This window comes from Oncorhynchus mykiss, chromosome 2 (genome assembly GCF_057628025.1).
Source record: "Oncorhynchus mykiss isolate SJ-2025 chromosome 2, ASM5762802v1, whole genome shotgun sequence".
NCBI classification, from domain to species: Eukaryota; Metazoa; Chordata; class Actinopteri; order Salmoniformes; family Salmonidae; genus Oncorhynchus; species Oncorhynchus mykiss.
This window is the reverse complement of record NC_143023.1, coordinates 60,317,051-60,339,359: the sequence shown is the minus strand read 5'-3', so window position 1 is coordinate 60,339,359 and position 22,309 is coordinate 60,317,051. Positions and strand designations below refer to the sequence as shown.

Here is a 22,309-nt window from a genome sequence, read left to right as displayed (position 1 = left end):
AAATATGTTTTGTTCACGCTACAAAACAATCATTCAAATGTGGCATTACAAACAACTAACGCTTCAATTCGGAATATCACGTACAGTATTTGTTCATTTATCAGACGATATCAACATAGCCTCTTTTCAGCTTTGTGTGTGTTGAAAAAACGTTTTTTTTACTCACATATCTCAAAGCATCTGTCAACATTGACAAGGTGGACATCCTGAAGGAGGTAGGAAACTGTCAAATCCTAAAAGGCAGACTTGACCATGCAGGTCTATAGCTAAGCAACTAAGAAAAATAGTTTAATTTTATCCTAAAAATACCATCAGCTTTGACGTTTTCATCCATTTTACCTGATTTAATTGCCACCTAGATCCTATCACTTAAGAGATCATTATCAAAAACAGGGGGCCTCATTTGCATTAAGTCAAAATGATAATTATTTTGTCTAGATTTTGTTCAACCTATATTCTCATTACCTTATTCTTCAAATCAAATAATTGTTATGACAGTTGGAATAATTGCAAGATTAATGGAGAAAGTTAATAACAGAAAATGAATGAAAAAAACAAAACAATAATGATCTTTGCCTATGCCTCACATAATGAGAGTTTTATTTTGAACATTACTGCCCTTGAGCTGTCTGTCTGCTCTGTGTGAGGCTTGCATAGACAATGTAAAACAACACTTCAGATGTAGCCAACTCTCAGCTGGCAATGAAACAAAGGCTCAGAGCAAAGAGTGAATCGGGGAGAAGAGAGAAGAAGAAAACTGAAGTATGAGAGAGAGAGAGAGAGAAAGAGAGAGGAAGTTTGATAGTACACAAGCGCACGCAAGGGCAAACACCTGGATGCCAGTGACATTGGCCGTGCACAAAATCGGCCTCGCTTACTAAAATGACATACTCATCATACTATATACTATTTAGAAAGTACTGTTTAGTATAAATGCATGCAGTAAGCAACACATACAAACATACTAGACTCATCCATACTTAGAATGCATCCTCTAAATTGCAATTGCGTTATTTTGCGCAAATTTTGTTCATATTGGTAGAGCCCATTCTCTAAGCTGATTATCAGCTGATAATCAGCTGTTGTCAAACACATGTGGGTCTGAAAAGATGCTTCTCTTCCTCCATAGTGTGCAGTGAATTCTACTAGATGAAAAGCCAAAATGAGTATGACATCCTGACATTTAAATAATACTACATTTTCAAAATGTCACATTCTATGAAATTTGATATTTTCCCAATTCCAATCAGCATAAAATGTAGAAACCAATTACGGGTTTTCGGACACAGACACCGACTTCACACATGGTGGGGGTGGGTAGCAGGTGAAATCAAAACAAAATGAGATTAATGTTTCGGTCTATAACCTTTTATCAGAGTACCCTTTGTTTGTTTACGAGCTGCAAGTTATGTTCAAAGTACATTTACAAAAAGGGGAAAACTAAACATTTCTGTTTCCTGTTCACTGAGCAAAGAACTCAAAATGGAGGACAGCCTGGTGAGACAGGTGCCTCAAACCGTGCTAATGCTCTCCTGTCTGTGTGACACTCCTCGCATTACAGGAAGTGAAAGGTGGTCTTCAGCTGACAGATGGCGTACGGTCAGCGCCACACCAGGCCGCTGACTTTACAATTGTGTTCTGACATCAGGCCCTAGCCTTTCTGCACATTACCTCACTGATGCTGATGTTAATTATTGCGTTGCCGACGCAGAAGTGCAGGAGCTTTAAGCACAGTTAACCTCTTCTTCTAACGAGTCTTGTTTTCTGCAGCACTGCTGGTGTTAATTAGTGCTCTTAGTGGTGCGTACATTCACTGTGAAGTATGGGACGTGCTCTTGAAGACAGCTCAGGACAGGGAGGGGCTGTAGTCCGTGCTTTAAATACGGACAAGCACAAAACGGAGGAGGTGGGGGAGGGGACAACAAAATAATTAGAGGGAACAGTATAAGGAAGGGACGCAAGCCACTCACAGTTACTGAACTGGAAGTTGAACTGTGCTCATGAACCAGTGATGTGTTGTAGGCTACGCTTTAAATCAGTATTGGGAGGCGAAGCAGAGGGTCAGAGGTGGAAGAAGAGGGGCACAGGGAGAACGGCGAACTCACGGTCACATCGCAGGAAGTTGTTAAGCAGCTGGAATAAGGGGAAGCTATCCCATGAGTCAACCGGCTGGACTTGCAGAGCACCATCTATGTCGACGGTGTAGAGAGACATGAACGTTTCTGCGTGCTCCGCCATCATCTCCGGCCACCATGAAATGGCCTAGAAAAGAGAAGGAATGAGTAAGAGCAGGGTGGAAAAGTCAGAGAGAGAGGACAAAAAGAAAGAAAGGAAGAAAGAAAGAAAAAGAGGGAGAAGGTGAAATAAGGAAATATTTTTTTTTTATGAAAAAGCACAAGTCTTCACAAACCACTATCTCCAGTTTACGTGAGAGGCTCTGGTGAAGAATAGATAGACATAAAATGTAAAATGACACAATCAGAGGAAGATGGGAAAAAGTGACAGATGGATGGCGAGAAGACTGCTCTGAAAAAGAAAAGAAAATGCCATGTGCAAATCAAAGCAATCTAATGAATAGAACCAACAGAGGAACAGCCAAATGGGTGATGGGTAGCATAAAGAGAGGACCTTGAGCGCACAATGGACTCCAACACTGAGGAAGAGATGCGAGCAGCATCATGACATCAGCCCAGGAGTAAGCTGCAATAGTACTCTACCCCAATAAAGATAAATTGCATATTGGTAATTACATTCTGCTTTCATATTAAGCTTTAATCTCCAAGCTGAGGCCATAAAAAGTTATTAGAAAGGCACAGACAGACATAATGCGTTTTTAAACTGCAATCAAATCAAAATCAAATCCAATTTGATTGGTCACATACATATTTAGCAGGTGTTATTGCAGGTGTAGCGAAATGCTTGTGTTCCTAGCACCAACAGTGCAGTAGTATTTAACAATTTACAACAATACACAAATCTAAAAGTAAATGATGGAATAAAGAAATATATAAATATTAGGACGAGCAATGTCGGCGTGTCATTGACAAAAATACAATATATTGAGTACATATGAAATGTAAACATTATTAATGTGACTAGTATTCCATTATTAAAGTGACCAGTGATTCCATGTCTATGTATATATGGCAGCAGCCTCTAAGGTGCAGGGTTGAGTAACCGGGTGGTAGCCAGCTAGTGATGGCTATTTAACAGTCTGATGGCCTTCAGATAGAAGCTGTTTTTCAGTCTCTCTGTCCCAGCTTTGATGCACCTGTACTGACCTCGCCTTCTGGATGGTAGCGGGGTGAACAGGCCATGGCTCGGGTGGTTGATGTCCTTGATGATTTTTTTGGCCTTCCTGTGACATCGGGTGCTGTAGGTGTTCTGGAGGGCAGGCAGTGTGGCCCCAATTGCACCACCCTCTGGAGAGCACTGCGGGGCGGTGCAGTTTCCGTACCAGGCGGTGATAAAGCCCGACAGGATGCTCTCAATTGTGCATCTGTAAAAGTTGAGTGTGAGGGTCTTAGGGGCAGAGTCTAATTTCTTCAGCCTCCTGAGGTTGAAGAGGAGCTGTTGCGCCTTCTTTACCACTCTGTCTGTGTGGGTGGACCATTTCAGATTGTCAGTGATGTGTACGCCAAGGAACTTGAAGCTTTTTATTTGAATCTTTTTTACTGGAGTTGGGGTGGTGGTTTGAAAGGATGATTAAAGTAAACTTTGAGCTTATTGCAGTTAGGTGGTCACCCAGACAGAACTTTCTAGCCAAACTGGACAGGGGTTAGCCCATTATGAACTGTCAATAAATACTAACTAGTAATATGCTAGCAGTTGGTGCCTGGTTCAAGACGGGCTTGCTTATAAACTTTTTGGTTGTTACATAATACAAATACAATAGAAATGTAATGAAAAAGTATTCTAACTAAGCTACGACAGTCAATATCATTGGTGGTAACTAGGCTATCATTAGTACAACTATACTTTATTTACTTTTAAACTGACTTTTTTTTAACAAATAAAATGTCAAATTACAATAACAAATAAACATAGGACATCATTACATGTATATTTTCTTCTTAAGACACATGAAATAACATTAAAGTAAAGCAAATAAACAAAAATAAGAAATACAAATCACTACACATGAATTGCCAGCGACAACAGTTTAAAAAGATAAAGTACCTCAAATAAAATAAACATAAAAAGTTCAGGCTCCACATTTGTATAAACCTATGATGTAAGAATACATAGTTGTTTCCCATTATTGACTAATTCTAGAGATTTAATAAAATATTTGATTTCAAATCAAAAATGTATTGCATTTGGGGACAGATTTCAAATATGAGTTTTTCCACCATTCATTTTTCCCATAGGGAATTCTAGAAACACTTCAAACAAGGGCCGCGCTTCATGTAGGCCCACCCTGGTACGACCCCCCCGACAACCGTGTACATCTCTCCAAGACAAGGTAACGTCCATCAATATACTCGCCTGTACCCCCCCCCCCCCCAAAAAAAACCACTCTAAATAGCTGATAATATGGCTATCATAAAGAACTACAAATACCATGATGATCTGGAGGTGACTGCAGAATCGAGGCAAAGTTGTTGTCTGTAGCAACACTTTGTTGCTTTTATGAATTTTGTCTTGTTGCTTTTTGTTCTATGTTGCTCTGTCTGTATGCTACGTCTTGCTTGTCCTGTGTTGCTCTGTCTGTATGCTATGTCTTGCTTGTCCTATGTTGCTCTGTGTGTGCTCACTGCTCAATGATTGTCTATATTGTAATTGTTTTTAATAACCTGCCCAGGGACTGTGGTTGAAAATTAGCCGGCTGGCTAAAACCGGCACTTTTACTGAAACGTTGATTAATGTGCACTGTAAAAATAAAATAAACTCAAAGGTAAGAATCTCTGGATTAACTATCTAATGTTAGCTTAATGTAGTAATGCCTAAATTGGCAACATTTCTTTAAATGGACAATTCTGTGAACTGTCTTGTGCAAGTTTTAAATTGACACAATACCTGTTAGAGAAGGTATCAGTGAGAGATGACGTGCAGGAGCTTGCAGGGATTTGTAGTTTTGTACGATGTCTACTTTGATGCAATGTTTGTATTATCTGAGAGTAAATAGAGCCGAACATACTGACAAAAGTCAGCTATCTTACATAAAAGTAGCTTCTCCCAGTTCGATGCAGTCAAGACAGGTACTAGTATGTAATCCTATTGGATGATAAATAGCGAGGTTATGATAGCTATTGGTTTACTATAGGGCGAGTCGGCTTGGTTGGTTGCTGTCTCTCCCTCCCTTCTCCTTGTTCTGTGTCATTCGCTCACACTCACAGTAGCCTACACACACAGCACAGCCCCTGCTAGAGCATCACCTCTCTCTACCTCCTCTCCATCACACTTCGTCAGCTCCGGTTAACAAAGGAGCGTAATCGGGCCAGGTCTGGATCCGACCAGGTCCATAAGGAACGGGTCTAGTTGTTCTCGGCTTCATTCAGAATGGGTCTCTATATATTTTGAAATGTATTTATGCATATCGTCTCCGGATGGGAAAGCCCCAGGTCTATTTTGAAAGAAGGCCTTTACAGCAGAGCCCACAGTGGATTAGCACATACATTTTATTGATTGCTACACTTAGGGATGGTACACCATGCATTTATTTGTGTTTGGAGCACATTATCAGTTTATAAGTTAGAATGTTAGCAAGCTAAATGTCCCTTACCTTGAGCTAAGAGCACGTGGGGAGCTAAATATGTTCCATACTTGATTATATTTAGAGCAGGATAGCAACCTATATGAAATAATTTGTAATATTGGTAGTAACCATCTGGATGTCACCGTGATATATTCTACTGTTGCTCAATGGGGAGAGTTTGCACTACAAATTAGCAACACAACAACACAGGGCACAGTGTATCCTTCGCTCAAGAGTCCCGCTTGCCCGGCGCACTGCTGTCCTGCAGTAACTAACTTAGAGGGAAGCAGCTTGATAGTGTGCTTCTACACCTTCATTGCTTGCTGTTTGGGGTTTTAGGCTGGGTTTCTGTACAGCACTTTGAGATATCAGCTGATGTAAGAAGGGCTATATACATTTATTTGATTTGATTTAGCTAATATCAGGCCAGGGATTTTGCAGTCCAATGAAAACGGAATGATTCTGAACACTCCCAAGTCACAGTTTCTAGACACAAGCATGAACTAGCTAGCTAGGGAGGGCTCATAACGACAACTGACTGAACTGATTCTGTTTGTCCCCCACTCTTGCTGCTCGACCATACATCATACATTTTAGGCTCCAGGCGTGCCTGTATAGCCTCTCCCTCTTGTGAGCTAGTTAGTTAGGTAGTCTTGTTAACTCGATAGCTAGCTAGCTTGTTATCTATGCTGGTTGTTAGCTTGCATAACTGATATGTGTATAATCGCAAGGGACATTTCATGTTTTATGGATCATATTAAAATATACAGCGTGGGTGAGCTCCATTCCTGACAGGCTGATCAGATTCAATCAGCCTGCCAGCTAATGTCAGGTCTAGCCATCATACATGTATTTACAAACCAAATAATTTACAGTGATTCTTCAACACAATCTTTGCTTAAAGTTCTGACCGGTCCTTGAATATTGTTGCTGTGTGTAAGTGCGGTCACATACCGGTAAGAATTGTTCGTGTGCGACTCCATCTATAAGACATTTTATGTCATAATGGAACTTGACAAAGTAATCTTCTTAACTCTAAATTGAGGGGACATTTAGCAGTGCTGCAGTTGCTTCTCAAAGACTCCATCATCGCCATAGATGAGCTAGAGCATAATAAGAGCCAGTTCGCGCCCATTTTTCTTGCCCACCCAAGAGAGATGCTTCCTATCCTACTCAATAGCAGTGGTCGCCATGTGAGGTGAGAGAAAAGTGCAATTAGCCCAATGAAGCCCTCGAAAATAGCAATGTGACATATTGATTGAAGGAGGTTGGTGTTCCTGTGTGTGTGTGTGTGTGTAAGGGTGTGTGTGCGTGTGTATGTGTAAGGGTGTGTGCGTGTGTATGTGCGTGTGTGTGTGTGTCTGTCCGTCTGTGAGTGTGTCCCTGTCTGTGTTCTAGTGGGCGCTTGTGGCAAACAAAACACTAGGCTGGCGGTCAGAGACAGTATATGTCCCACAGCTATACCTGGCCTTGAGGGCTATTGTCATCAGCCTTTTCAGATGTGTCTTTTAAGCGCACCGTGACAAAAAACACAATTAAAGAGTGACTTTGCGCCATACGCTTCGTTACCTATCGCCTTTCTCCTCCATTCGCACATTCACACCAACAGGCATCCTCACATAACTGTTGTCTCTAAGTGAGAGAGCGAGATCCCGATAAAGAGATGGAAGAAGAAAAATGAAAGGTTTGTGACTGAAAGCAAGAGAGAACAAGAGGAGAAGAGAGACAGACAGAGAAATGGAAGGAGAGCGGGACTGAGTGTGAGGTGACGCAGCATGACTAGGGTTGCAACATTCTGTGAAGTTTCTACCAGAAATCATGGTTGGAGGATTCTGGATTTCCAGTTTATTCCCTTCTGATTCCGGGAAACCTCCAACCAGGATTACAGGAAAACCAGGGAATTTATTGAAAGTTCCTGGAATTTTGCAACCTTAAGCGTGACAAGTGCTTTGCATTCATCATATAAATATGAAGGGCATTGCTCCTCCAGGAGTCTGTGCTTTTAATTTAGGCTTAGCAAGCAAGGGATGGTAACAGTCTCAATTAGAGATTAAAAAGTAAAAAAGAAATAGCTCTCTGTGTCTGTGTGTGTGTGGTGCGTGCGTGCCTATGTATGCATGCACCAATGATATCTATTGTGATCAGTATAATGGTTTGGTTATCATGATGTGAATAATAACATCGCTGAATAAATGGATCTACTATGATTTCCTTTCCTTGAATCCATGAATTGGTGCTGCTTTCTATTGACACAGTTAATGGTTGTAATACTTCAGTTTCCTTCACACCAAGGAGGGCAAACGAAGGGCAGAAGATATGTCAAGAAAGACTGACTGAAATTATTTGTACAGTAAATTGTGGTACAATAATCACCAAAAAAACTACATCATTAGATACCCAAAGAGCAAAATTAGGTACCATGGGACATAATATTCAGCAGTCCACCAGGACCACAACCTGTAGTGGGTACACCACGTTGCACTGTTTCTCAGTATCAACCATCTCCTCAATGTGAACCATGAACAGAGCTTTACAGGGTATGAGTGAGGTGTGGTATATGACTGACAGATGTTGACAGGCTTTGGGACGTAACACAATTTGATGGAAGTGGACATGACAGACATGAAGCTGGAGTTTTCATGAGATAAACTTACCTCTCTTCCCTTTCCAATTCATATTAGAAAAAGAGGGAAAGTGAAAGACAGAAATGAGAGAAATTGAGGGCATCTCTGGAATTTTCATTTAGCATAAAACACTGAAGAGGGTCATCACCGGTTTGATTTACACAAATGGCGAAAACATGGAAAGCGATCGTAATTCAACGTTTTGCCTTTGACAGCGCGTGGGATGCGCTACCTTGTCTGGCCACCCACTAAAACTCCAGCGCCAGGCTCCTACCACAAAAGGCCTCATCTCATATGTGGTCGTGACAGATGCAGATTTGCATCCAGTTATAAATAGCTTTCTCGCTCAGAAACAGATGTTTGAATCCGCGCTGCCACTTATTAGGCAAATGTATGGTGTTTGTGGACGTCGCACCACTTACAATTGATCAGTTGTACACCGTACCATAAGAGTGATGATGTGTGCGTATGGGCTGTGGGCGTTGTTTTGATCTCTTCTCGCCAGAGACATTACTACAGTGTTGGCACTTGATGTATCATCTTCCACTTTGGCACACAGCGGCCATCGCAGACACAGGATAGGAATGGGCATCGCCACAATAAGTGGTCACTAGTTCTTAGTGAAATGATCAAGCAATTCCTTCTGGTGTGACACGGGCAAGAATCATTCAAAAATAGAAACCAATACAGCATTTAAGGTTGCATTTCAACTGAAATATTTATCTGTGACAAGAGTTGAGTTGTTGTGGCCGGGCGCATGCACACCGACTTCGGTCGCCAGCTGTACAGTGTTTCCTCCGACACATTGGTGCAGCTGGCTTCCAGGTTAAGCGAGCAGTCTGTCAAGAAGCAGTGCGGTTTGGCGGGGTCGTGTTTCAGAGGACGCATGGCTCTCGACCTTCACCTCTCCCGAGTCTGCATGAGAGTTGCAGCGATGGGACAAGACTGTAACTACCAATTGGATATCACGAAATTGGGGAGAAAAAAGGGTAAAAGTTCAACAAATTTAAAAAGAGTTAAGTCGTTGTGTTATTGAAGCAAACTAGGCATTGGAGGAGGCCTATACTGACTGCAAAAATGTATTGTTGAAAGACACTGAGATTAGTGACATTTGCATGAAAAAATCCTTTCTTTCTGATCTGTATATTATGTTTTATGACTTAAAGTGCCTTCAGAAAGTATTCATACCCCTTGACTTATTGCACATTTTGTTGTGTTACAGCCTGAATTTAAGATGGATTAAAAATGTTTTTTTCTCACCCATCTGCACACCACCGGAGGTTGGTGGCACCTTAATTGGAGAGAATGGGCTTATGGTAATGACTGGAGCGGAATCAGTAGAATGGTATCAAATACACTACCGTTCAAATGTTTGGGATCACTTAGAAATGTCCTTGAGTTTGAAAGAAAAGCAAATTTTTTGCCCATTACAATAATATCAAATTGATCATAAATACAGTGTAGACATTGTTAATGTTGTAAATGACTATTGTAGCTGGCAGATTTTTTATGAAATATCTACATAGGCGTACAGAGGCCCATTATCAGCAACCATCACTCCTGTGTTCCAATGGCACGATGTGTTAGCTAATCCAAGTTAAGCAATTTAAATCGGCTAATTGATCATTAAAAAAACCTTTTGCAATTATGTTAGCACAGCTGAAAACTGTTGTCCCGATTAAAGAAGCAATAAAACTGCCCTTCTTTAGCCTAGTTGAGTATCAGCATTTGTGGGTTCGAAATACAGGCAAAAGGCCAGCATCACGGAGTCACCTCTTCACTGTTGACGTTGAGACTGGTGTTTTGCGGGTTCTATTTAATGAAGCTTCCAGTTGAGGACTTGTGAGGCGTCTATTTCACAAACTAGACACTCTAATGTACTTGTCCTCTTGCTCAGTTGTGCACTGGGGCCTCCCATTTCCTCTTTCTATTCTGGTTAGGGCCAGTTTGCTCTGTTCTGTGAAGGTAGTGCACAGCGTTGTACGAGATCTTCAGTTTCTTGATGACTCAAAGCAGTAATAGTTGCCAAAGGTGCTTTTACAAAGTATCGACTCAGGGGTAATAATATGTATGTAAAAGAGATATTTCTGTATTTAATTTTCAATAAATTAGCATTTTTTGTCATCATGGGGTAGTGTGTAGATTAGTGACAAAAAATATATATTTAAAACATTTTGAATTCAGGCTGTAACACAACAAAATGTGGAAAAAGTCTAGGGGTATGAATACTTTCTGAATGCACTTTGACTAAGTACTGTCATGTACTGTCATGTTGTCTTGTCTCTGTCCTTTCCCTTCACCCTGTCTCCCTCTGCTGGTCGTGTTAGGTTACCTTTTCTCCCCCGCTTTCCCCCAGCTGTCCCTTGTCTCCTCTAACTACCCATTCACCCCGTTCCCCACCTGTTCCCTTTTTTCCCTCTGATTAGGTCCCTATATCTCTCTCTGTTTCTGCTCCTGTCCTTGTCGGATTCTTGTTTGTTTGTGTCATTCATGCCTGAACCAGACTGTCGTCATGTTTGCTGTAACCTTGTCCTGTCCTGTCGGAATCTGCCGGTCCATCTGAGCCTACCTATGTTTGGTAATTAAAGAAGCTCTGTTTAAGTTGATTCGCTTTTGGGTCCTCATTCACGCACCGTAACAGAAGAATCCGACCAAGAATGGACCCAGCGACTTCGGATCCTCTCCACTCAGCCGTCGAGATCCAGGGAGCGATGCTAGGCAGACACAAGCAGGAATTGTCTGCTGCTCGACATGCCGTTGAGACCCTGGCCACCCAAGTCTCCAACCTCACAGAACAGGTTCACCATCTCCGCCTCGATCCACCGGCCACTTCCAGGGCTTTCGAATCTCCGGAGCCCAGAATCAATAACCCGCCGTGTTACTCTGGGGAGCCCACTGAATGCCGCTCGTTCCTCACCCAGTGTGATATTGTGTTTTCTCTCCAGCCCAACACTTACTCCAGGAGCACTGCTCGTGTCGCCTACGTCATATCTCTCCTTATTGGACGGGCTCGTGAGTGGGGCACGGCAATCTGGGAGGCAAGGGCTGAGTGTACTAACCAGTATCAAGACTTTAAGGAGGAGATGATACGGGTTTTTGATCGATCTGTTTTTGGGGAGGAGGCTTCCAGGGCCCTGTCTTCCCTATGTCAAGGCAATCGATCCATAACAGACTACTCTATTGAGTTTCGCACTCTTGCTGTCTCCAGTGGCTGGAACGAGCCGGCCTTGCTCGCTCGTCTTCTGGAGGGTTTCCGCGCAGAGGTAAAGGATGAGATTCTCTCCCGGGAGGTTCCTTCCAGCGTGGATTCCTTGATTGAACTCGCTATTCGCATTGAGCGACGGGTTGATCTTCGTCACCGAGCTCGTGGAAAGGAGCTCGCGCTCTCCGTCGCCTCCCTCTCCGCATCACTACCATCTTCCTCTGCCGGCTCGGGTGCTGAGCCCATGCAGCTGGGAGGTATCCGCATCTCGACTGAGGAGAGGGAACGGAGAATCACCAACCGCCTCTGTCTCTATTGCGGTTCCGCTGGTCATTTTGTCACTTCATGTCCAGTAAAAGGCCAGAGCTCGTCAGTAAGCGGAGGGCTACTGGTGAGCGCTACTACTCCTGTCTCTCCTTCAAGATCCTGCACTACCTTGTCGGTCCATCTACGCTGGACCGGTTCGTCAGCTTCCTGCAGTGCCTTAATAGACTCTGGGGCGGAGGGCTGTTTTATGGACGAGACCTGGGCTCGGGAACATGACATTCCTCTCAGACAGTTAAAGGAGCCCACGGCCTTGTTCGCCCTGGATGGTAGTCCTCTCCCCAGGATTCAGCGTGAGACGCTACCTTTAACCCTCACTGTTTCTGGTAATCATAGTGAAACCATTTCTTTTTTAATTTTTCGTTCACCTTTTACACCTGTTGTTTTGGGCCATCCCTGGCTAGTTTGTCATAATCCTTCCATTAATTGGTCTAGTAATTCTATCCTCTCCTGGAACGTCTCTTGTCATGTGAAATGTTTAATGTCTGCTATCCCTCCTGTTTCCTCTGTCTCTTCTTCACAGGAGGAGCCTGGTGATTTGACAGGGGTGCCGGAGGAATATCACGATCTGCGCACGGTGTTCAGTCGGTCCAGGGCCACCTCTCTTCCTCCACACCGGTCGTATGATTGTAGTATTGATCTCCTTCCGGGAACCACCCCCCCCCGGGGTAGACTATACTCTCTGTCGGCTCCCGAACGTAAGGCTCTCGAAGATTATTTGTCTGTAGCTCTTGACGCCGGTACCATAGTCCCCTCCTCCTCTCCCGCCGGAGCGGGGTTTTTTTTTGTCAAGAAGAAGGACGGGTCTCTGCGCCCCTGCATAGATTATCGAGGGCTGAATGACATAACAGTGAAGAATCGTTATCCGCTTCCTCTTATGTCTTCAGCCTTCGAGATCCTGCAGGGAGCCAGGTTTTTCACTAAGTTGGACCTTCGTAACGCTTACCATCTCGTGCGCATCAGGGAGGGGGACGAGTGGAGGACGGCGTTTAACACTCCGTTAGGGCACTTTGAATACCGGGTTCTTCCTTTCGGCCTCGCTAACGCTCCAGCTGTCTTTCAGGCATTAGTCAATGATGTCCTGAGAGACATGCTGAACATCTTTGTTTTCGTTTACCTTGACGATATCCTGATTTTTTCACCGTCACTCCAGATTCATGTTCAGCACGTTCGACGTGTCCTCCAGCGCCTTTTAGAGAATTGTCTTTTTGTGAAGGCTGAGAAGTGCACTTTTCATGCCTCCTCCGTCACATTTCTCGGTTCTGTTATTTCCGCTGAAGGCATTAAGATGGATCCCGCTAAGGTCCAAGCTGTCATTGATTGGCCCGTCCCTAAGTCACGCGTCGAGCTGCAGCGCTTTCTCGGCTTCGCGAACTTCTATCGTCGTTTCATCCGTAATTTCGGTCAGGTGGCAGCTCCTCTCACAGCCCTTACTTCTGTCAAGACGTGCTTTAAGTGGTCCGTTTCCGCCCAGGGAGCTTTTGATCTCCTCAAGAATCGTTTTACATCCGCTCCTATCCTTGTTACACCTGACGTCTCTAGACAGTTCGTTGTCGAGGTTGACGCGTCAGAGGTGGGAGTGGGAGCCATCCTTTCTCAGCGCTCCCTCTCTGACGACAAGGTCCACCCATGCGCGTATTTTTCTCATCGCCTGTCGCCGTCGGAACGTAACTATGATGTGGGTAACCGCGAACTGCTCGCCATCCGGTTAGCCCTAGGCGAATGGCGACAGTGGTTGGAGGGGGCGACCGTTCCTTTTGTCGTTTGGACTGACCATAGGAACCTTGAGTACATCCGTTCTGCCAAACGACTCACACTCCGTCGCCGCGCGCTTGTCCTAGGAACCTTCTTTTCGTTCCCGTTCCTACTCGTCTGGCCGTTCTTCAGTGGGCTCACTCTGCCAAGTTAGCCGGCCACCCTGGCGTTCGGGGTACGCTTGCTTCCATTCGCCAGCGTTTCTGGTGGCCCACCCGGGAGCATGACACGCGTCGTTTCGTGGCTGCTTGTTCGGTCTGCGCGCAGACTAAGTCCGGTAACTCTCCTCCTGCCGGCCGTCTCAGGCCGCTTCCTATTCCCTCTCGACCGTGGTCTCACATCGCCTTAGATTTTGTCACCGGACTGCCTTCGTCAGCGGGGAAGACTGTTATTCTTACGGTTGTCGATAGGTTCTCTAAGGCGGCTCATTTCATTCCCCTTGCTAAGCTTCCTTCTGCTAAAGAGACGGCACAAATCATCATCGAGAATGTTTTCAGAATTCATGGCCTTCCGTCAGACGTCGTTTCGGACAGAGGTCCGCAATTCACGTCTCAATTTTGGAGGGAGTTTTGCCGTTTGATTGGGGCTTCCGTCAGTCTCTCTTCCGGCTTTCACCCCCAGTCTAACGGTCAAGCAGAACGGGCCAATCAGACTATTGGTCGCATCTTACGCAGTCTTTCTTTTCGCAACCCTGCGTCTTGGTCAGAACAGCTCCCCTGGGCAGAATACGCCCACAACTCGCTTCCTTCGTCTGCGACCGGGCTATCTCCTTTTCAGAGTAGCCTCGGGTACCAGCCTCCGTTGTTCTCATCTCAGTTCGCCGAGTCCAGCGTCCCCTCCGCTCAGGCTTTTGTCCAACGTTGCGAGCGCACCTGGAAGAGGGTCAGGTCTGCACTTTGCCGTTATAGGGCGCAGACTGTGAGAGCTGCTAATAAGCGTAGAACTAAGAGCCCTAGATATTGTCGCGGTCAGAGAGTTTGGCTCTCCACTCAGAACCTTCCCCTTAAGACGGCTTCTCGCAAGTTGACCCCGCGGTTCATTGGTCCATTCCGTATCTCTCAGGTCATTAATCCTGTCGCAGTGCGACTTCTTCTTCCGCGATATCTTCGTCGCGTCCACCCGGTCTTCCATGTCTCCTGTGTTAAGCCCGTTCTTCGCGCCCCCGCTCGTCTTCCCCCCCCCCCCCCCATCCTTGTCGAGGGCGCACCTATCTACAGGGTCCGTAAAATCTTGGACATGCGTCCTCGGGGCCGTGGTCATCAGTACCTAGTTGACTGGGAGGGGTACGGTCCTGAGGAGAGGAGTTGGGTTCCCTCTCGGGACGTGCTGGACCGTGCGCTGATTGATGATTTCCTCCGTTGCCGCCAGGTTTCCTCCTCGAGTGCGCCAGGAGGCGCTCGGTGAGTGGGGGGGTACTGTCATGTACTGTCATGTTGTCTTGTCTCTGTCCTTTCCCTTCACCCTGTCTCCCTCTGCTGGTCGTGTTAGGTTACCTTTTCTCCCCCGCTTTCCCCCAGCTGTCCCTTGTCTCCTCTAACTACCCATTCACCCCGTTCCCCACCTGTTCCCTTTTTTCCCTCTGATTAGGTCCCTATATCTCTCTCTGTTTCTGCTCCTGTCCTTGTCGGATTCTTGTTTGTTTGTGTCATTCATGCCTGAACCAGACTGTCGTCATGTTTGCTGTAACCTTGTCCTGTCCTGTCGGAATCTGCCGGTCCATCTGAGCCTACCTATGTTTGGTAATTAAAGAAGCTCTGTTTAAGTTGATTCGCTTTTGGGTCCTCATTCACGCACCGTAACAAGTACACTGTGGTAAGTGTTGTGATGCTAAAGCTCTGTGCACATCAGGGTTTGGGTCAATTTGAAATTTCTGAATTGAATTGAATTTAATTCAAACAATGAATTTGAATTGGCCTAACCCCACAGGAAGCAGAACTTGAATTGAATTTGATTTGAAGGAAGTAGAATTGAATTCAAAGCAATTTAACTGAGACATGAAAGTCTCATTCAGTTGACAAATATTTCGTCAAAATGATATGCCATTTATTAATATAAAGAATACAAATACCATTTCAAATATCAGTTTGATTATAACTCAAAGATGTCAAGTAGTATTTTTCTTTGTCATGAGATGTTAGATTGTTCCCTTCCATACGGTTTGATCTATTGCATTCTAGGAAATAGTTTTTTCTTATATATAAAAACATACCTAAACGTAATACCCACTCTAGAATGCCCTCCTAGCCAATCAGAAATGAGAATTCAACAATGCTGTGGCATAACAATTATTATAGACAACCCACAACATGATTTCAATATTACTTTAAATTGTTTTAGGATAAAAATGGAATGTTTCAACCTTAAGCTAAATGGTATTGTTAATCATACGTGACGTCAAAATAAACAGTACTATGGTGATGTGTATAATGAATAAACGGTGTGTGTGTGTTGTGAGGGTGATGCTGTAAGTGTCACACCCTGATCTGTTTCACCTGTTTTTGGGATTGTCTTCACCACCTCCAAGTGTCGCCCATCTTCCCCATTATCCTCTGTGTATTTATACCTGTGTTCTCTGTTTGTCTGTTGCCAGTTTGTTTTGTTTCGTCAAGCCAACCAGTGTTTTCCCTCTGTTCCTGTCTCTTGAGTGTTCTTGTTTTCTAGTTTTCCTGGTGTTGACCATTTCGCCCTGCACCCTGAGCCTGCCTGCCGTCCTGTACCTTTGCCCCATCTATCTGGATTACTGACCTCTGCCTACCCTGAGCCTGCCTGCCGTCCTGTACTTTTGTCCCATCTATCTGGATCATTGATCTCTGCCTGCCCTTGACCTGTCTTTGCCTGCCCCTGTTGGATTAATAAACTGTTGTTAATTTGACATTGTCTGGATCTGGGTCTTACCTTGAAACATGATAGTTAGTCTGGCGGAATGGTCCTACCTCTGAATGGTGCTCATCATTCTGCTGCAGGACCTCAATACAAAGTTCTCCCAGTCGCATCATGTCCTCCAACCTCTTCTCCGTGGCAGCTTGAGCATCAGCTGTTACATTAGCACACAGACATTCCAACACTGTGACACCAGCACACCGTATACACTAAAACACTAACCAGCACCCTGTATACTGTATTAGGAACACTGACAAACACTGCATATACTTTAACAAAACTAAACACAAACACATGACAGTGAAATACGACACAGTAACATCACCACACGTGAGCTGGGATTGCACATACCCTCGATCTGAGCGTGTTTGGTCAGCTGGGAGTAGTTGACAAGGGCAGCTTTCTCCAAACATTTCTGGACTACTTTCCTCATCTCATCAGGAGGAACCGGTGTGGTGATGTCCTTCATCAAAACCTAGAATTATCCAAACACAGTCATAAGCCTAATGCCAAACACAACAAAACAGACTACTAGATCCTTAAAAGAGTGACCCAAAACCTGTTTAGAGTGGAAGGCAACAAGGATATCCCAACACATTCTGGTCAATACAACTATCTGCAGTTTGAAGAATACAAAAACAATGTAAACTCAAAAGAATAACAACAGACTTAGACAGCAGACATAGCTTTCAAGCACAACATACCCTTTCTAGTAGGGAGAGTGTCGCTTTGAGGGCCCCGTCTGGTCGTCCAAAGGGGAAACAGTACCTGTAGATACAAGTGTGAGTGGACATCGCATCTACACCATTTTCAAGAAAGATACTGTGGAATGCTTGATGTTTGAAAGGACGCCAATACACGACATTTCACAAAAAAAACAATATTTATTGACTATAGCCTACTGCATTCTTTGATTAGACAATGACCGGCACAAATATGTAGGTCAAAACTGTGGGTGATCAAAATCAAATAAAATTGTATTTGTCACATGCTTCGTAAACAACAAGTGTGGACTAACATTGAAATGCTAGTCCTTAACAAAGTAGTGGTCAGAAGTTGGAGGCAAATGCCCATGACCACACATGTATTGCCTGCATGGCTCTCGGAACTCTGGTGATCTTGCTTTGTTCTGTAATAATGGACTGGAAACAAGCAAATAGATGCTGACCTACAGGGTAATCTCTCTCCCAAATGGATATATCATATTTTTAGTGGATTTGAGGTGGTCCCTGTCAAACATGTCAATTCGTGCGTGGTGAGGAATTACCAAACAACTCTTATAGCCCTTAATCAACTTCGCTGTGGTCCCCCTTAATCCTGAACTATATGCACCCCGTTCCTGTCTGCTGCATATTAGCATAATCCCAACATTGTCTAGGCTATTGTTTACTGCCATTAGCCTATCGTTGAGGAGTGTTGCTATTGACCCCCGCTGCTTTCAACAGCCCCCTACCAACTTCTTGTCCCCATCTACCCTCTTTCCTCATTGGGACCAGATGGAGGGCCCTTCACAGGCGTTGAACAAACCATCCTTCAAGGTCTGGATCTGTTTCCATGGCCCTGACAATAAGGCCATACAATGCAATAGTGGTGAATGGCAGCTCACAGATTATAACAATAATAATAATTTGGTGGGTGCTGAAACCTTTCCTATTTCAAGTGGGTATTGATACGGGAATTGATAATGTTTTTGTTTTTTTACATATCTCAACTCTCCTGAGACACCATCGGAGAATGGGGTCATGACTAGGGTCTGCCATTATCAACAGCGACCCTGGACCAATTAGGGTTAAGTGTCTTGTTCAAGGGCACATCAACAAATGTTGCACCTTGTCGGCTCTAGGATTTGAACTAGCGACCTTTCAGTTACTGGCCCAACGCTCTGTTAGGCTTACTGTATATTGGACCAAAAATCCAATACACAGTATTTCACACTTGTTTAAATGTGTTGAAAGCTCTTATTATACTCAGTTACAAGTGCATTACTGACAAATATTATGACATACCATTGTGTGTAATCACGTCAATCGTAGAGGAAGTAGTACCTAAAATGGATGATCTGGTTGTCCAATAGACTCAGGAGACGGCCTCTTATGTCCTCAAACTGTTCTCTCTCTTCCTCAGTCACTGTGCCCATTCCGTCCGGCCTAAAGAAAAATACACATACAAATTCTTGATGATCATTTCATTAAAGGGGCAATCTGCAGTTCAAACAACAACAAAATACACCCCAACACTTTTTGGGGTAAATGGCTTAGGGATGGGGTTGGACCCAACCCATCTCAAATTCATAGACTGTGCTATGGATGCAAGGACTGAACATAAATTAAATCAAAATTATACTTTTAACCATGTTTTGAAGCTATACAGGGTTTGTTTACAATGCTATTGTTTACAAACAATAGAATAAAACAAGCTTATATTTTGGGGTTCTGATGAGGTTAGACAGTTGAACTAAGCTCATGAGGCATTTATAAGTAATATTCAAGAATCAATGGCTGTATATCATTAATTTTAAAGTCTGAAAATGGATGTAGCAATTGCAGATTGCCCTTTTAATGTTAGCAATGAACCCATTCCCTTCTTGCCTCTGTATGAATAGGCACTCTGGGGAAAGAGAAGAAAATGCAATCACTACCCAGACTGCTAACCTTGACTTCCAGGGCTATTTTCAGATGAACGAGATAGGCGCGCCCTCAAAACGACACTCACTTTCGCCGGGAAGAGTGGGGGAGAGGTTGTCTGTGTTGTGCTTATAAAAGCCTATGCTGTGAGCTCCTGACCATGATGTATTAGCCTCTAGCTGGGGAGAATGACACGCATCTGCAACAATATTCGTGACTTGAAGTTTGAAATGAAAACTAAGTCGAAACGGAGAAACTGAACTGTGAATTGCATATGAAGAATTTACTAATTGTTTGTGTGTTTTTTTGTTGTCTGTTTTTACTCCGCCAAGTGACTTCTAGAAAACAAAAACCTCTAAGATAATTCTAGAATAAATTAGTGTAAACCATCCTATCAAAAATGTGCCTGGTTTTAGAGTAAAAAAATGTATCTCACATTTGAATTGTACAAAGGCTGTAATAAATGACTTTGTAAAAAAAAAAAATCGCAAGAAATGTAGTGACAATAAAGTTGAAGACGGAAGTTTACATACACTTAGGTTGGAGTCATTAAAACTCGTTTTTCAACCACTCCACAAATTTCTTGTTAACAAACTATAGTTTTGGTAAGTCAGTTAGGACATCTACTTTGTGCATGACACAAGTAATTTTTCCAACAACTGTTTACAAACAGATTATTTCACTTATAATTCACTGTATCACAATTCCAGTGGGTCAGAAGTTTACAAACACTAAATTGACTGTGCCTTTAAACAGCTTGGAAAATTCCCGAAAACGTTGTCATGGCTTTAGAAGCTTCTGACATCATTTGAGTCAATTGGAAGTGTACCTATGGATGTATTTCAAGGCCTACCTTCAAACTCAGTGCCTTTTTGGTTGACATCATCGAAAAATCTAAAGAAATCAGCCAAGGCCTCAGAAAAAAATTGTCTGGTTCATCCTTGGGAGCAATTTCCAAACGCCTGAAGGTCCCACGTTCATCTGTGCAAATAATAGTGCGCAAGTATAAACACAATGGGACCAAGCAGCCGTCATACCCTCAGGAAGGAGACACGTTCTGTCTCCTAGAGATGAACGTACTTTGGTGCAATAAGCACAAATCAATCCCAGAACAACAGCAAAGGACCTTCTGAAGATGCTGGAGGAAACTACTACTTCACAAAATAGATGGCATCATGAGGGAGGAGAGTTATATATTGAAGCAACATCTCAAGGCATCCGTCAGGAAGTTAAAGCTTGGTCACAAATGGGTCTTCCAAATGGACAATGATCCCAAGCATACTTCCAAAGTTGTGACAAAATGGTTTAAGGACAACAAAGTCAAGGTATTGCAGTGGCCATCACAAAGCCCTGGCCTCAAACCTATAGAAAATGTGTGGGAAGAATTGAAAAAGCGTGTACGAGCAATGAGGCCTACAAATCTGACTCAGTTACACCAGCTATGTCAGGAGGAATGGCCAAAAAAAACACCCAACTTATTGTGGGAAGCTTGTGGAAGGCTACCCGAAAAGTTTGACCCAAGCTAAACAATTCAAAGGCAATGCTACCAAATACTAATTGAGTGTATGTAAACTTCTGACAGACTGGGAATGTGATGAAAGAAATAAAAGCTGAAATAAATCATTCTCTCTACTATTGTTCTGACATTTCACATTCTTAAAATAAAGTGGTGATCCTAACTGACCAAGACAGGGAATTTTTACTAGGATTAAATGTCAGGAATTGTGAAAAACAGAGTTTAAATGTATTTGGCTAAGGTGTATGTAAACTTCTGACTTCAACTGTAGACGCTTGCAGTCCCCATCTCCCTATTAACTCTGTATTTGAATACATTGCTTATAAATAATCCTGCTCCATGACCACTACCCTTGTGTACCATCCTCCTAAAGCTAATTAATAATTCCTGTCTGAACAACTCACCATTGCTGACTCCCTCCATAAGCAGAAATGGTTCAGAACTCTGCAGCCCAACTCCTTAACCACACTAAGTCCTGGCAAAAAAAATCACCCCATCTGCTGTGAACTCCACTGGTTCTCTGTCTCCCACCGTGTTATGACAAGATCCTCCTTCTGACCAACAAAGCTCCTCACCACCTTGTCCTCCTTTACCTCTCTGACCTTCTTCATCTACCAACCCATACGCTCACTCCGCTCCACCACAGCAGGCCACCTTGCCTTTCTCAGTTCCAAGCTCCAGCAACAGGGCCTTCTCCAAGTTTGCGCCAAAGCTCTGCAACTCCCACTCTCCTGCAATCCGTGACCCTGAGAGTCTCTCTCTCTCTCTCTCTCTCTCTCTCTCTCTGAAAAGCACTATTTAAGTCCCATGTATTATTATTATGAACATATAAGTCCTTCACTTCAACTCCTTTCCGCTTAATTACCAAAAGGCCCTGGTCTACAATGAAAAGCAGCCCTCTCTTCACAACCACACTTGTAAGGACAACTTGTAAACCCTGTTGTTCCCTAAATCTGTCAATTCATTAACCCCCCCGGCTGCAACCCCTTTTAACAAGCACCAGCTAATCGCAAAGGAACACAAAAAGGATAGCGCTAGGAGGGGTGGGTGAATGTGCTCACTCATGTGATGGCAAAGGACATTTTCTTTCATGTCGAGGTAAAAAGAAGGCAGTGGATTTCTTGTTCAGTTCCTCCCTCACACTCCAGCCCAAATGTCCAGCTGAAGATATAAGGGTCATGTTTTGCAGCTTCCCCATCTTCAGCCTTTGGCCATACACTAAGCCTCACACACTCGACCTTAGTCCCAGCCCAAGCCCATGGATCCTGAGAGCTGACCAGTTGCTGAAATTGAATTATACAAATACAATCACATTAACACAAGCAAAACACCAGATTGCAAGGTTGGTCAAAACCGACAGTTTTGTAGTATGGAGTCAGATAAGAAATAGACTCTCACTTCAGTTGTTCAGTCCTCTGAAACATAACATCTCTATGTTGACATCCTTGTCACATTCAAAGTGTACCAGCATTCTAAGCCAGCGTTGCTTAACCAAAAATGGTTGGCAACAGGGTAAAATACCCTGATAGGCCATTCAAATATAAAGTATAACCCCTGTGCTTGTAACTGGCTTTCCCATAATAGCTTTTCTCTGACTGCTATCAAATCCAATCAAACTTCCCGTCATGCTTGGCTGCACACGTCAGAGTTGGATGCAGTGCAACAGCTTGTCGAGGGCAGAGGCAT

At 43.7% G+C, this 22,309-nt stretch overlaps 1 protein-coding gene across 1 annotated transcript in view; it reads right to left on the bottom strand.

Annotated features, from left to right (window-relative positions):
• LOC110501720 (calcium-dependent secretion activator 2) overlaps nucleotides 1–22,309 on the bottom strand; it is a 192,099-nt gene that overhangs the window by 56,806 nt on the left and 112,984 nt on the right. Inside the window, exons 12-16 of the mRNA XM_090203751.1 lie at nucleotides 18,529–18,630; nucleotides 17,188–17,251; nucleotides 16,835–16,958; nucleotides 16,537–16,637; nucleotides 2,106–2,262 (exon numbers count right to left, since the gene is read on the bottom strand). Coding sequence (XP_090059877.1) covers nucleotides 2,106–2,262; nucleotides 16,537–16,637; nucleotides 16,835–16,958; nucleotides 17,188–17,251; nucleotides 18,529–18,630 — 548 coding nt within the window. The remainder of the gene's footprint in view (nucleotides 1–2,105; nucleotides 2,263–16,536; nucleotides 16,638–16,834; nucleotides 16,959–17,187; nucleotides 17,252–18,528; nucleotides 18,631–22,309) is intronic.